Source organism: Magnolia sinica, chromosome 5, assembly GCF_029962835.1.
Source record: "Magnolia sinica isolate HGM2019 chromosome 5, MsV1, whole genome shotgun sequence".
Taxonomy (NCBI): domain Eukaryota; kingdom Viridiplantae; phylum Streptophyta; class Magnoliopsida; order Magnoliales; family Magnoliaceae; genus Magnolia; species Magnolia sinica.
Genome location: NC_080577.1, coordinates 18,046,340 through 18,061,825, shown reverse-complemented (window position 1 = coordinate 18,061,825; position 15,486 = coordinate 18,046,340). Strand labels below are relative to the sequence as shown.

Genomic DNA, 15,486 nt, shown 5'->3' with positions numbered 1-15,486 from the left:
ACCCTCTTTGAAAACCATGAGATCCTTAGAAGGTCCATTCGCACCCTGCATTTGTAGTCCGGTCACTTAGTCTTCAATCCATGACAAAAAATAATAATTTAAGTGCACTAGTTAGAGATTTCCTGTCGAGCCGTTGGGGGTAGGATTGGATTGTGTGAAAATATAATGTTTACTATTTACTTTGCCTACTTCATTTATACCCGCACTTGACTCCCTTAATTTATAAGCCATAATTGATGTGTAAAACAAACACCTATAAATAATAACAATGGCTCATTTACTTTGCATTTTGAAGTGCGGGATTTACACTCTTGATTTATGAAATCCACTAATTTCAATTCTCTCCTATTTGTTTTGGTTGCACAAATCCACACCTTCATGAATTTAGACTTAGGGCATACCTGAATTTTGAAAAACTTAAATATTTGGGAAATTCTCAAATCGATGGATTACCATAAGGTAGAAAAGTAATTTCCAAATGGGATTTTCACGGCAAAATTCCTCAAAAACTTGAATTTTACTAAATAATGCTTTGATTATTAGAGATTATGCGAAGGTGCTTTTTAAGGTATGAAATTACAAAGTGCATTTATTTATTATTTTTTAAATGTAGTGAAGCTTAAGACTCCTGGGCCCATGTGGTATGTGTATAATATCCAACATGTTACCCTTTTGGTTTGCAGGATTAAATAGTATGGAATTATATTAAATGAGATTAATATCATTATTGCACAATGATTGCATGTCCGGAGATATCAAGGTATTTTGGCCATCTAATTCTCATGTTTGAGATAAAATTCTTGCCATGGAAAAAGCACCGGATAAAGCAAAATCTCCTTTGGTGGACCATAAAATTGTTATTAACAAACCAAATTCACAGTGAATATTGGTCACTTATACACGTATGTAAGCAGAATGTCACGTGTAAAGGGCATATATGAATGGCCAGTATGGATAAAACACATGCATCAATATGGGGCCCTTATATGTAATGGATTTCAAATTCCACCAAAAACCTGCAAGGGATCCAAGGTAATGCCTACCTACTTAATTCAAACCCTTCCCATCCTCCCAAATGGTGGATGGAATTTGCATGGGACCAGGTGCAATTCCATCCCACCTTGTCCCATCTAATACTATACAGCAAACACCACCAAACGCATGCACCAGAGGTCGTAACACTAAGAAAACATAAGGTCAATCATATCATCAGCTGGGCTACGCTTGAATTGAAATATTTTGAATGGTGTAAGTTATTTTTTAATAAATTGACTTGCTGTATCTATCGGATGCACCCTATTTTCAGTTCCTCCGATTATAATGCTGGTGTGCATCAGTTGGACGTGAGATACATACCATTTTTCCAACCTCGTTGTAAAAAAAAACCAAAGAAGGGGGAAATATAGATTCTCCCCTTCAAAGGCACTATGAGGTAAAATCCAATTCCTTGAGGAATGTTCCGGTAAAAATCCCTTTCGAAATTCATACTATATCCGAATTCATCAAACCCAAATCCAATGCAGACGCAGGAATTGAGAGATAGGTTATTGCCGCGAAAATCTTCCCTCTTTCTCAAGTATTTTAAACCCTCCATCTCCTCTCAGTTGAAACTAGAGACTTCAAAAAAATGGTCGCAAGAAAGCAATCAGAACTTCAGCCCCATCAAGGTTACTACTGTTTCTTCTTTTCTATTTTATTCCTTTTCACGCAAATCGCAATCGAAACCTAATTCCCAAGAGACATTATACAAGCTCGGGTCTTGATTTTGTGCAATACTCTTGGGTTTTTCAGCTTCTACAGCTGGAGCTATGGTTTAATGATTCGAACCGTTAACATGATCGGCCTCACTTTGAACGGCTCATGCACCCAAAGACACCTTTGCTTGGATGATCCTAGCTGTAGAATATTTGGTTAGTTTTTAGTTGAATGTGAACCGTCACTGTATTTTTTTTTTTTTTGAAGTGTAGCTTTTAGGCTATCTATTGAAGAATTGGGACCTTCTCATTGTGGAGGTTTCCTGTGCAGCGGGGATCATTATATCAACTGTCTGGATCACTGAACCATGGGCCACTCACATGTACAAACTCAAAGTCCAAACGGTAGTGTATAATAATTTCGGCCGAGCATTGTATAATCCCTCAATTCTCAAATGTCTCCTGCATTGGGTTAGAATGAAAACGGAACCGGATAATCCAACTGAAGAGGAATCATATGATCCTCGGCCTGAGGATAGCATAGTATCCTTGGGGTTTTCAATGTGTAGTTTGTACTAGTGGGGCTGTCGTTCAGTGATCTATAGCATTGGTCAGTTAAGCCCCACCGTTGATGGGGCATGCCCCAAAAATATGCTCGATTGGGCAATCACATACGATCAATTTGCAGTACGAAAATTGAGGTTTAAGAAGAGAGATGCAGCAACTGCCCACATTCAACTAGAGAAAAAATGATGATATAGTGTTTTACATGTGATGCAACCAAATGGCCACACATGCCGATTGATCAAGATTTGAAGAAAAGGTCCACATCTCATGCATGCTTGATCAATTAGGAAATTTTCTTTTTCTTTGATATCTTTATTTTAGGCAACAAGTAATCATAGATTTTTCTTATTTAAGTACTTTCTTGTGTAAGGACCAAGTCGTTTGAACTGGGGGGGGGGGGGGGGGGGTGGTTTGGGTTCTGGCTATAGGATTGTTGGGTCCTTTACCATAATCTTTTTCTTCTTATCTTTGATCTATTTGCTTCCCCTTTTGGGGTTTGCATTAACATGTGAATGATCATATAAGGAATAACCACATACAACCATAGCATGCTAAGCTTACTAGGATACACCAATTTTCTTATAGTGCCAGATATGTAGGCCATCCTAGTTGTCAAAAAAGTGGGCTCTATCATGAAGCTCACCTGGTGCAAAATCCTGCTGATTCGCTCATCAGGTGGACCACATTAGTACAGTCAATGGACGACTGAGATCTGATCCAATGTATGGGTGTGGCTTACCTGATGAGTCAACCAGCCTGATTTTTGAACCAGGTGATCATCATGATAGGTCGGCAGTTGGCACAAATGCCTGCTGTAGCATGATAAGTTTAGCTTCCTATGGTTCTATGTGATCATTTCTCTAATAATATTATGGGCCCCGTAATAGTGCCCATATGGGCCGTTTTCTTCTTCTTCTTCTTCTTTTTTCCCCCACAACAGACTGTTTGATCCTCTTATTGCGTAATGGGGGTGACTGATATGGTTACATAATGGCCTTAACATAACCACTTTTCAAAATCACAACTCAGTAGCAGCTGGACATTATAGACTATAGTTTCACAGCCTCTGCTACTTCTTCTAAGACTCTTAGAAAACTTGTTTGTGTATCATACATTCGATGTTTCACTCTCCTAAACTTGATTTCATAGTTCATGAAGTGTGGGCAACACCTTGCAATCCAAACTAACTCATATACAATAGTTTTTTCCCCATCCTCTGCAGCTGTTTTTGCTGAGGCGAAATTTCGTGCATTGGTTGCAGAAAACCCAGGGGACTTTGGTGCTTGGACATCACTTATAACAGAAGTTGAGAAAACAACACCTGTAAGTGATGTTTTCTACCATTGCCTTTTATTCCTTCAAGTTCACATTTGTGGCTTGCTCAATATCTTTCTCCACATCCATCATGTTTATGTTCTATCAACAGGGTGATATGATGATTGAACATTTGTTTCTTGGACAACTTACTTTCTGATTTTTGCATTTTTCTTGCTCTTTGTATGTATGTTTATTTTTATTTGACATAAGAAGCTAATGCCATTTCACCAATTCATTCTTATTGATTATGAGTCCCAAATTAACTTTGTTAATATGGATTCCCTTTGAATAACTGCCTATAATATGGATTCCTTCTGGAATGGTATCCCTGGTGGTAACCTGTATCTGCGCATATAGAAACATACATCCCTGATGCGTTTTCATTGAATAACTGCCTAGTCCAAGGTGGTTTTGCAGCCTCTTGGTACAGTCTAGTAGGTCTAAACCAGTTGCCTGAAAAAGTTCCATCTGCTTGGAGATTTGCCTTGAAATCAACCTGGTTGAGTCATTACAAAAACTGGCTGAGCTGAATGAGGAGCTGATTAAAAAAAAATCAGTAATGCTGCGAAAATATGAAAAGTTCAGAAAAAAAATCCTGAATGGGGAGGGATATTTTAGCTCTAAATGGTAGACATGGGATATACATTTACTGAATGGTTCTTTGTCTGCTTTGTGGGAAAAGAATGATTTTCTTGAAAATGATCTGGACCTTAGCTTCTGTAGTGAAACTAAATTTTAGCGATGTTGCTCTACTTATGCTGATAAAACCAAGAGAGATGAGTATGGTGGAAGAAATTCATTGGCCAAATGTTGCTTATCCTTCTTGATTTCTATCATTCATCTCATCGATGTCAATATGCTGGTTGACATCGTTCATCTGCAAGTGATCTTGTTAGATTTAATTTCTGGAATTGTCGTTGGATTTCTTTGGTCATAAAGATTTTGGTAGATTCTGGATAGGTATAGTATTGCAAGAGATCTGATTCACCCGTGTTTCTTCACAATAACTTGTGATTTTCTAGCTTGATTAGTGGTTAATATTATACTGGCTTGCATTGTGGACTGCAACATTCCCTTAATTGAGGATACCAAAACCAGCCTTTTTCTTTAAGGGTGTGTTTGGATTTGAGGATTCCATGGCAATGCAAAGGAAAAAGCGCTATCATTACAAATTGCATTACGTGTCTGGTGAAAACCTCCCATTTGACCAAGTTTTCCAATGTTTGCATTTGGTACTGTATTAGCAGTCTCATCAAGTGAATGGTGGCATTAAAATGTTGGAAAGTCTAAAAAATGTGGTGCTCTGCTAGTGATGCTTGAAGTACATTGATGCGGACATCAGTGGTGCACCATTTAGAGTGTACCAGAGGAGGAGGCATCACCGATAGAGTACTGGAGCAGAGGAGTTGATGTGGATGGACGTTGGGTCCATCGGACCCATTTTCTGACGCGCTATGAGTGCAGGAGTGGCATGATCGCACCCTGACCATAGATCCATGGGTCGGATTTCACACGCTATCACATGGGTGTTTTAGTTTTACGTATTTTTTTTGTTATTTTCCTTATTTCAGGGGCTTTATTGTACTTTCTTTACTTTTCGTCTTTTTTTTTTGTTATTTTCTTGTTTTCAGGGGCTTTTGTGCGCTTTTACTTTTTCCATAGCTTATATATACGTTCTGAGAAACCCTATTTTCATTATTATTGAATGAATAGAAATTCATTTTTTTTTTTCCTTTTTATTCAAGAGATTATGGTTTCAGGATTGACCCTTGGGTGTTGAGGATTCCACCCTGATTTCAGGTTTCCTTCTTTGTAGATCTTCGAGGTGCAAGAAAAGGTAAGAATCATTTTCTTTATTTTCTTTTGACAACAAAAGGACCCGTACTTTCTTCATCTCGAACTCCTCATTCTTCACCCCATCCGTTCCTCTCTAGATACCCTCTTTTTAGTTTGAACGGAAAGGAGGGATGATTAGTCAGTAGGATCAGATCCAAACTTGACCGTAGACTGACTAATGCTAGATCTGGGATCTCCTCATATCCTAAGTCCTCCCTTTTTACTGTTTACGTGATCTTATGCTAAAGGGGCATGATCTTGACGGAATAATCTCATCTTTGTGTTGAGATTTACCTAATGCCTTTGATTGGAAACAGTTAGTTAATTGGTGTATTTATTTGAATATTCTTTAACCTGATTATACACGCATCTAAGGTTAGGTCATCAGATGTCCCTGCATCATACATGTAGTTGCTAGAATTGCAGATGGATTGAATGGGAGGAGAGGTCTGATTATTTCAGGGAGAGAAGCATCGGTGGGAGGGGTTTGTAGGTGGAATACGTGAAGTGTCATAGGGCAGCGATGTAAATGGGAAGCTGAATGGTCATCTCGACATAATGAGAAAGGTGCCTGAATCCTCTCAAGGATTCTCATGGTTTAAGAGGAGATATGTCTGACCATGGCTGCAGTGAAAGTCGGCATGGAAAATTGATATTTACAGGCAGCTTTTCCCAACCATCTGAAAAAGCCATCATCACACATTACTGGTACTGCTGAATCCTAAAATCCAAAGGCGCCCTAAAAGGTAAACTCCAAGAGTAATCTTATAGTGCCTATTTCATAACCATATCATTCCTAATGAAGCTTTTTTATTGGGTTGTCAGACATCTCGTTCCACATGGTTCACATTTTGTGCTAAGATACCTAGATACAGCATGGACACAGTGGATATGGCATGTGTATGGATTTTACCTATAAAATTGAAGTGTTTGACATGATATGATACGGATATTGTTACCTATTTTGAAGTATGTAGGTATCATATATTTTGCGCACTGTTGCTGGTTGTATGGTACTAGGAATGAACAAAAAAGCAATTTGCACCACATTTATATTTTCTTGTTGGAACTTTGTTCACATGCCAGTTATTACCTGTTAGTTTTCTATCACTAATTTGAGTCATTTGACATGCCTTCAAGAAGTCCTATGCTTAGTTAAAGTTTTTCCATGAAGAATGTACCTATTGGGACTTTCTAAGGGAGCAAAAACTGGCGCTTTTCTGTTAAGTCACATGATTTTGTCGTTCTTGCAAGAGCATTTACTATCCCCTAGTATCTTAATACTGATATTTTGATTCTAGATACCATGTTCATTCCAAGTTTCTATTATGCTAATTATCTGCATGATGGACCAGGCAAATTTTTTTTTTTGTAATTATTGCAGAATGATATACAGAGGATCTGCCAAGTGTACGACTCTTTCTTGTCAGAGTTTCCTTTATGCTATGGTTACTGGAAGAAGTATGCAGATCACATGGTACGCTTGTGCACTATTGACAAGGTTGTCGAAGTTTATGAGCGAGCACTTCAATTGGCAGCTTATTCTGTTGGTCTCTGGGTCAACTATTGTAGCTTTGGTATGTTGTCATTTGAAGATCCAGTAGATGTCCGAAGGTAAATTAGATACTAAGAATTTTGTTATAACTTACATGAAATGAGTAGTTGGCATTCCAGTAGGGGACAACTAGTATGCATATGATCAACACGAACGGTCATAGTTGGATTTATTTATTTATTTTTTCTGGAAAGCGTTTTATGGTAAGAAAGTTTTACTCCAATCTAATACCATTTTTGGGGTATATTAGATTTTAAAAAAGTCCTCACATGATAGATAGTAAATTTAGTTGGCGGTGTTTTAGACTTTGAAAGTTGGGTTTATAGCGATGTTACTTGAATCGTTGGTCACTTTGGTATGTGGTACGGGAATGAGTATGTGGTATGCTACTTCCTCCAATACATGGTGCACTTAAGGGTAGGATCATGTGCACCATTCCAATACATCCACTGCTATGTAATATGGTTTTTTGTATGAACTCATATTGCAATTTATATATGAAATGATGAATGTTATTGATATAGACCTTGCATAGTGTGTGTTATAAATACAACTAAATAAATTCTCAAACATGCTGCTTTACTTCATGTCTCTCTTCAAGTGCCCGTCCTCGGTCTGGAAGAGATTAAACAAGCTAAGGAGAAACTTTTTATGGAAGGGCTCGAAAGATGGTAATAAATTTCATCTATTGCGTTGGCAGGAAGTTTGAAAGCTGATTAATGAGGGAGAGGCAGGCTTGAGGGACCTTTGTAGCATGAATAGGGCCCCTTCTTGGGAAGTGGCTATGGCGCTTTGCAACGAAGGAAGGAAAACTTTGGAGAGAAACTATTGCTTCCAAGTATAGCACTCGAGGTTAGGAACTCCATATATAGGGCTTATAACACTTGAAAGTTGATCATGTCGATCAAGAATGAATTAAAGAAAGGTATCTCCTTCTCCATTGGTGATGGGACTAGGTCACTAGAGTCAAGTTTTGGGAGGATGTTTGGTGTGAGGAGATTCCTCTATCTCAGGCCTTTCCTAATTTAGCTCATCATGCTCCCTCTTTAGCCGTTAGAGTGGTGGATTGCTTTTTGGTTATAGACTCCTCTATTTGTTGAAGTCCTTGCAGAAGAGGTCTTTCAGATCAGGAAATGGCATAATTCCCTGCTCTTCTGGACAAACTCCGCCCCATCTCTTCCTGGTGGTGAAGACGAAATGGTTTGGAGCGGTCATAGTTTAGGGAGGTTTTGAGTGAGCTCCTTTTATAATCTGCTTCGCCCTCTTGTAGCAGGAGGAGGTGGAGGACACACTTTTCATTTTTGGTCCTATGCTATACCCCTTAAGGTAGCGGCCTTTACATGGTTAGTGGGGAAGAAGAGAGTCTTAACGAGAGAAAACTTACAAGGGCGATCTCTCATCATTCCCAATAGATGCTTTCTTTGTCATCAAGCTGAGAAAACAGTCGATCATCGTTTCATTGCCTGCTCATTCACGTCCAAGTTATGGTCGTTTGTTCTTTCTTCCTTCAATCTGTTGTGGATAATGCCATATAACATCAAGGATCTCTTATGGGAATAGAGGAGGTTTGGGTATCAAGTTGCTGACACATTTCCCTTCTGGCAGTGTGCAGGCTGTTTGAGTCGAAAGGAACAGACATTGCTTTAGAAATGTTGCTTCTCTAATTGAAGCAGTTATATCTAATATTTCGGCCTTAGTTTTTGAGTGGCCTCTCTTTTGAAGCAACTGTCATGATAGCTTTCCTTTTGGTTTCCCTCAAGGTGTACCGTTGCAGTAATGGTGGGCGTAACGGTGTCCACCATTACTGTTATCGTTACAGGCCATATCAGCGGTTATGGCTGATAGACCCCCTGTAATGGTCTTTTTTTTTTTTGTAAAAAAAAAAGAGACCGAAAAAATATCCATTAATTCCAGAAAATTCTAAATATTCCAAATATGCATTCATTTATAATTTTGAACATGTTTATGGTGGTGTAACAGTCCACTCTTTAGTAAGAAAGTTGTATCGGGCTGTCTGGTGAATTTATGAACCCGATAGCCTAGAATTGAATACAAAACTCATAGATTTAATTTTCTAACTATCTAATACCAATGATAGATATATTAGAATAAATTTAATATCAAAATATCTCACATGTGTAGGTGTTTGCTATGATTTTCTATAATTTATTCTACATTACAATATTACATACCTGAGGACTTGCATAAATTACAATGTTTACTTTATTCTATTTGAAGACTTGAATATGCTAGAGACTTTTCCTCTGTTGTGATTCCTGTCCTGTCATCCTCAAGATAAAAAATTAAATAGTAATGTCTAATTTACTCCCATGTAACTTGATTGGTTGTCAGGAGAGTTATCTTAAGCACAAGTTTGGTAGTGCCGAGTGTGTGCTTGTTTGCTGAATGAATGGGTAATGGGTATAGAAATAATTACCTTAAATGTAAGTAATTTAAAAAAAAATATACTTAATAAAACTCTCAAGTCACCAACAAAATAAAAATATGCTTTGTTGTGGTTGTTCAACCTTCACGTCCTCGTTATCATCAGGCTGCAGTTGTGGAGTAGGTGTTGCATATCCATAATATCTCATGCCAGAGGGAAAGATCAGGTCAACAAAACCAGAGGATAATTGATCCTGACTAGGCAACGACTTCAACCCCGAGTAAAGATATCCACCAATGCCTATTGAATAGCTGTACTAGTGCCCACACTCGAGCTGTTAAGAATCTTGAGATTGGGAATGTGCTCGTGATGAATAACTTGGTTTTGGATTTGGATGTCTATAATCATATGAAGCATGTGGATTAGGAGGACTACTCCAATGTGAATGTGACAGAATAGGCTCTATATAATCCCATTGGTCGTAAGAATATCCATAATGCCTGGGACCATAAGCTTGCTGATGTTCCGGACCTCCTGGTGTACCACTGGAGCAAGCCTCCTCCCGCTGTCTATATCGTGACTCAATAGACTCGTAAGTCTGACCTCGCATACCCCGTTGATGCTCATCGGCTTTGCGATTTGCAGATGACTGTATGCCGGTGTGTCGAGCAACACTAGAAGTGGGACCAACATCAAGTGCATCATCACCCCCACTACCATAATCATTTGTCACGGTCTTGTTGCTAATACTGCTCGTACTCTTCCGTTGAGCCGGACTTTGCATGAAATCCACCTCTCTTTCTGGGTCCAACACAGTTGCACGACTCTCTTGTTGCGTTGTGCATATTATTAGGTCATTCACTTCCAAATCTTCAGTATTCTCTTTTATATATTTTTGCCTTACTTCTAACTAAGGTAGAAGTGGGTTGTCCTTATCATAAATATTGTCCAAGTTTATTGGACAGTAGTCCATGTGATCGGTAGTTACAGTAATGCTCTTATGATGTCGCCGCATTCGTAGCCTCATATTGTAACGCATGAGGAGAAGTCTATCCAATGTCATAGTCTGCAATTTATTCCTATTCTTCGAATGAATAAGTGTAAAATAACTCCAGTTCCTTTCGCAGCTAGATGAAGATATTGTCTGGCTCAAAACTTTTACTACAAAATTTTGTAAAGCCTTCGCACTCTCTTCGAAATTCATCCACCATTCGGTAGGTTGCAACCTAGATACTGCATGTTGTGTAAGAGAATCTCGAAAGCTACCTGGGCAATTTCCAAATGTATCTAATTCATTCAACGCTCTTATTTACATTTTTAAGTCAGGTTCTAATCTCTTTATCACATTCTTTAGCCCGACACGAATCTCATCATCTGCAACAAATGATTTGGCATATCTGTATCCAGAATTTAGATAGTAACCTGTTGCATGAAGTTCGTGATGGAGCTGTCTTGTCTATCTCTTCTCGATCATCTCCGTGGACCTCCCAGTTTTAAGTATCACATTGAATTGCCAGCTTCGCCTTATCCATGACATTGTAGAGGAAGCCCATGGTAGGTGTTCATCAATTTCAACACGACGGAGTACCCTCATTAGTGGCTCCATCACCTTTAGGATCTTCTGGACCTTCTTCCAATATTTTTTGCTCCTTATGGTTTTCATAACCTCAATCGATGTGCTTAATGTCTTTTTTTCATGTTTTGTGTTTAGCCAATTTCGAGAAGTGAATATCTCACCCAACTCTCCCCTATACTGGTACACTCTCCAACACTATAAAGTTAGTTGTAAATTTAGTTGAACAACTCTTTTTGCTTCGTAAACCTCCTCATTATTGCAACTATTTGATTATGGTTGTAAATAAATGTCGTCACTTCTCTTGCCCTTTCGACTATTTCCTTAACACTCTTCTTCTTCCTAGTATCTTCCAATATAAGATCAATGTAGTGGGCAATATAAGGTGACCAAAATATATGTGCTCTCTTTATCATCAACTTTTGTCTTACAGCCAAGGTGTTCCAAAATGGTAATGGTGGTTGTAACGGCCACCATCATTACTGTTATGATACAGGCTGTAATGGCCATTACGGCCCCCGCATCGACCATTTACTTAACAACCTTAGATGTTGCTTTGTTATTTGTCACAATCTGCACCACATTGTTCTCTCCAATCTCATCCACCATTTTATTTATTAGGGAAAAAATGTAATTAATATTTTTTGTTTCATCCGATGCATCAATTGACTTATGGTACACCGTTCCTAAGTGGCAGTACACCATAAAGTCATGTTGCGTCTGGTTGGGCTAGTCTAAACATTGCATATGATCGTGCATCCTCTGGCTTGCCATATGGGTTTAAAGGTGGTTGCATATGCTTTCACATTTATATACTCTACATTTGTCCATTTCCTCCTAATCTCCCTAGCCGTGGGAATTTTAATTTCTTCTCTTGCTTTTGTTGCTGCATCAATTACCACCTGCCAATATGGAGAATTGGCTGCATTAGGGGGTATGTTGGCGTGTATAAATAACTTTGCTGCTGCCCTACCTAGCTTCTCAATAAAAGTTTTACTCTACATTTGTTTTATCTTCTTTTGTTTAGTTGATTCTTTCCTAAACATGATCAGATCAATAGAGGGTCTCATTGGCTTATTTTCTTCCACATTCACATCCACAAGGGCATGCCGTGAAGATGTCTCCCGTCGGCTACCAAACATACGTTGTAATCCACCTAACCTACCCCTACTTGCAGATGCAGTCGGACCGCTAGCCGCGCTCCCACTCTTGTATCATGTATAGACTTTGCGCTAAACATGCACCGACATTCTTTTTCTTCACGAGTAAGGCACACACTCTCTCTGAGCTATAGTTACTTCTTGATCCGAATCTTCGTCAGAATCAATGATCTCTTCATCATGAATGCCTGTATATTCAGGATCAAACACCTCATGTCGGTCCGCTTACAAAATCGCATCTTTCTTCTTTTGCACAACAACTTGTTTCCCCTTCAACTCATCCAAACCGGCTTGCATCAAAATCATTCTCTTTTGGCACTCTAGTACATCCGGCAACTTGACCCTTTCGATGTGCCAAATGCTGCTTAAGTCGCATAATTCTACTAGTTATAGTATATCACAATATTTACACTTCATTTGGTGCCTACCACCACCCACCCTCTGACAATGTTGCCATCCAATATCATCACTTGTTGGTCATGCATTTTCGTAGCTAGATATGGCCTATGTGAGAGTCTACTCGATTCTCTAAGTCTAAATACAATTTTTATAAGAGAATGAATTAATTAAATCTCGAAACGTATAACTAGATGTAAATAGATTAATGAAATAATGTTCTAACTTCTAAATCTAACAGTAAAGAAGAAAGTAAGTACTAACCCTACGAAGCTCCAAAACCTGCCCAAAATAAGAAAATATAGACATAAAGTCACTGATATGAAAATAAAAAAAAAATAAAAAAAATAAAAAATTGAATCAATAATTACAATATGAGTATATGACATTTAAGCACATCATGTGATCTTATATTAATACCACATCTTATTAAATCATTAAAGAACATTTATATGTTCTACTATGATTAACATGTCATATTCAACCATTAAAACAAGAAAAGATTGAAAAAAAAATGTTTATTCTAAAAATTTAAAAATCAGTTGAAAATAGTCCAAAAATACAAAAAAATATAAGAAAAATAGAAAATCAATTGCATAATATGTAAAAAGCACATTAATCTGTCTTATTACGAATAACACATTATATTCAACCATTAAAATAGAAAAAGATTGATTTTTTTTTTTTTAAATTTTTTCTTTTTTTTTAATAGTCGGCTGAAAATACAAAATAATTACTAAAAAAATAGAAAATAAATTGCATTATTTGTAAAAACAATATTTATATGTTCGACTATGGTTAACACATCATATTCAACCATTAAAACAGAAAAAGATTGAAAAAAAAATTATTTTTCTTAATTTCTAAAAATCAACCAAAAATAGTTTGAAAATAAGCAAAATAGAAAAAAAAAGAAAATCAGTTGTATACTTTGTAAAAGACACATTTATATTCAACCATTAAAATAGAAAAAGATTGGAAAAAATGATTTTTCTTAATTTTTAACAATTGGCCGAAAAAAAAGAAAAGAAAATAAGTTGCATAATCTGTAAAATGCACATTGATATGTTTTACTATGATTAATACATCATATTCAATCATTAAAACAGAAAAAGATTGAAAAAATGATTTTTCCTAATTTCTAAAAATTGACTGAAAATAGTAAAAAAAAAGAAAAGAAAAGAAAATCAGTTGTATAATTTGTAAAATGAACATTGATATGTTTTACTATGATTAACACATCATATTCAACCACTAAAACAGAAAAAGATTGAAAAAAATGATTTTTCCTAATTTTTAAAAATTGGCCAAAAATAAAAAAAAATGCAAAAAAAAAAAAGAAGAAAAGAAAATCAGTTGCATAATCTTTAAAATACACATCGATATGTTCTAATTTGAATAGCACATCATATTCAACCATAACAACAAAGATTAAAAAAGAAGAAGGTATAAATACTTAATTTTTAATTTTTAATTTTAATTTTAATTTTTGGAAAATGGCCACGGAGAATCGATTCACCCAAATCTTTGCAATAAGTTGTTTTGATCCTCAAATTGAATTTAAGAATGGTCAAAATTTGTAGTAGAATAATTTAGGAATGAATTTGGAAGACAAAAGTGTCAAAAAATGAGAAAAATCGCAACTTAAAAAGGCTAGAAAACTAACCGTTTTAGGACCGTTACTCCCTGACCGTTACGGGGTAGTAACGGTCATTAACGGCCGATTTGATCCAAAAAATGGGGGGTCACCGTTTCGACTCCCGTGTCACGTAACGGTATAGGTTGTTACCATTATGTATTGGTCGTTAGGGCCGATACGTAACTGATATTGCACACCTTGGTTTCTCTCTTTGGCTTTTGCCTTCAAGCCTTGAATAAAATTTCATTATCCTTAAAAAAAATATAAATATCTACGGTGTGAGTAAAAATTTGCATTAACTCAGTCAATAGTTAGAATAAAGAGCACTAATTTGGGTCGCTGAAAACAACAATTTGGATTGCAAATGATCCACGATCCGGAATGCTTGATCCGGAACTTAAAACGCAACGGTTTCGCGTTTTATGTAACATTGGTTTAGAGTTGTTTCGGTGGTTATAAATTATACCTAAGGGGGGTTACGAATGTTAATATGGATATTTTGATTTTTTAAAAAAAAAATAAAAAATGAATAAAGACTTTTCTCAGAACCTACAATGAGTTGTTGTTCAAGGAATGGGATGTTCCTTAAACTAGTGGAGTGATTCCACTCCGTATTGGAAGTATCGGTATCACACCCTTGGGATATGAAAATGTCATGGAAAACATAGGGAAATATTGTATGTATCACAACATGAGGGAAACATTGGGGAAACCATGGGAAAATAGTGGAATTTTTTAGTGGAACTTCTGGAGATGTTAAAAGACACATGATTACACGCTTAGAACTGAAAACATTAAAAAATTATGCATAACAGTTTTCAATTGTTTAGGGGGACAAAATTATGCGCTATGGGCCATAAGTGATGCAATTATATCCAAAATGAGTTCAAATCATTCAAGGGTCATAAAATACAAGAAATATGCAAGTGGTGGCCCACTACATGTCTCTATTATAAATAATGTATTTTTAATTTAATTTTAATCTTTAAAAAATAAGTTTTTTTTCTTCAAAAAATGAAAGAGTAGCCATTTGTAGATCAGGCTACATTCATCAACGTAGATTTTCTCAACATTTACATTTTGATTTTAACGTGTGAAAGCGGAAGAAATTTGGATTTCCATGTCAGTGCATGAAACTAATGCATATATATATATATATATATATACACACACACTTGTTTTCTTGCTAATCTATTGAAAAATAAATAAATTTAAACTATCCTCACATTTGAGTTCCAATCTGAATGTGCGCTTGGTTCATGATTTTAATTATTGCAAGTATCGGTCAGTACTAGGTATTTAAGACCAGTGCTGATATATCACGTTAAATTCAATTCCCAAATATGGACAATATCGCCGAAAC

At 36.6% G+C, this 15,486-nt stretch overlaps 1 protein-coding gene across 5 annotated transcripts in view; it reads left to right on the top strand.

Annotated features, from left to right (window-relative positions):
- The first annotated feature begins 1,440 nt into the window (after positions 1-1,440).
- Positions 1,441-15,486, top strand: part of LOC131245617 (pre-mRNA-processing factor 39-2) — a 33,337-nt gene continuing 19,291 nt past the window's right edge. For 2 of the 5 annotated variants that reach the window (XM_058245197.1, XM_058245194.1), the window contains exons 1-4: positions 1,442-1,667; positions 1,792-1,910; positions 3,484-3,584; positions 6,799-7,028. In XM_058245197.1, coding sequence (XP_058101180.1) covers positions 1,817-1,910; positions 3,484-3,584; positions 6,799-7,028 — 425 coding nt within the window. In that variant the 5' untranslated portion in view covers positions 1,442-1,667; positions 1,792-1,816. Of the gene's footprint in view, positions 1,668-1,791; positions 1,911-3,483; positions 3,585-6,798; positions 7,029-15,486 lie in introns of all 5 variants that reach the window. The other 3 variants (XM_058245198.1, XM_058245196.1, XM_058245195.1) reach the window with 3 other exon arrangements.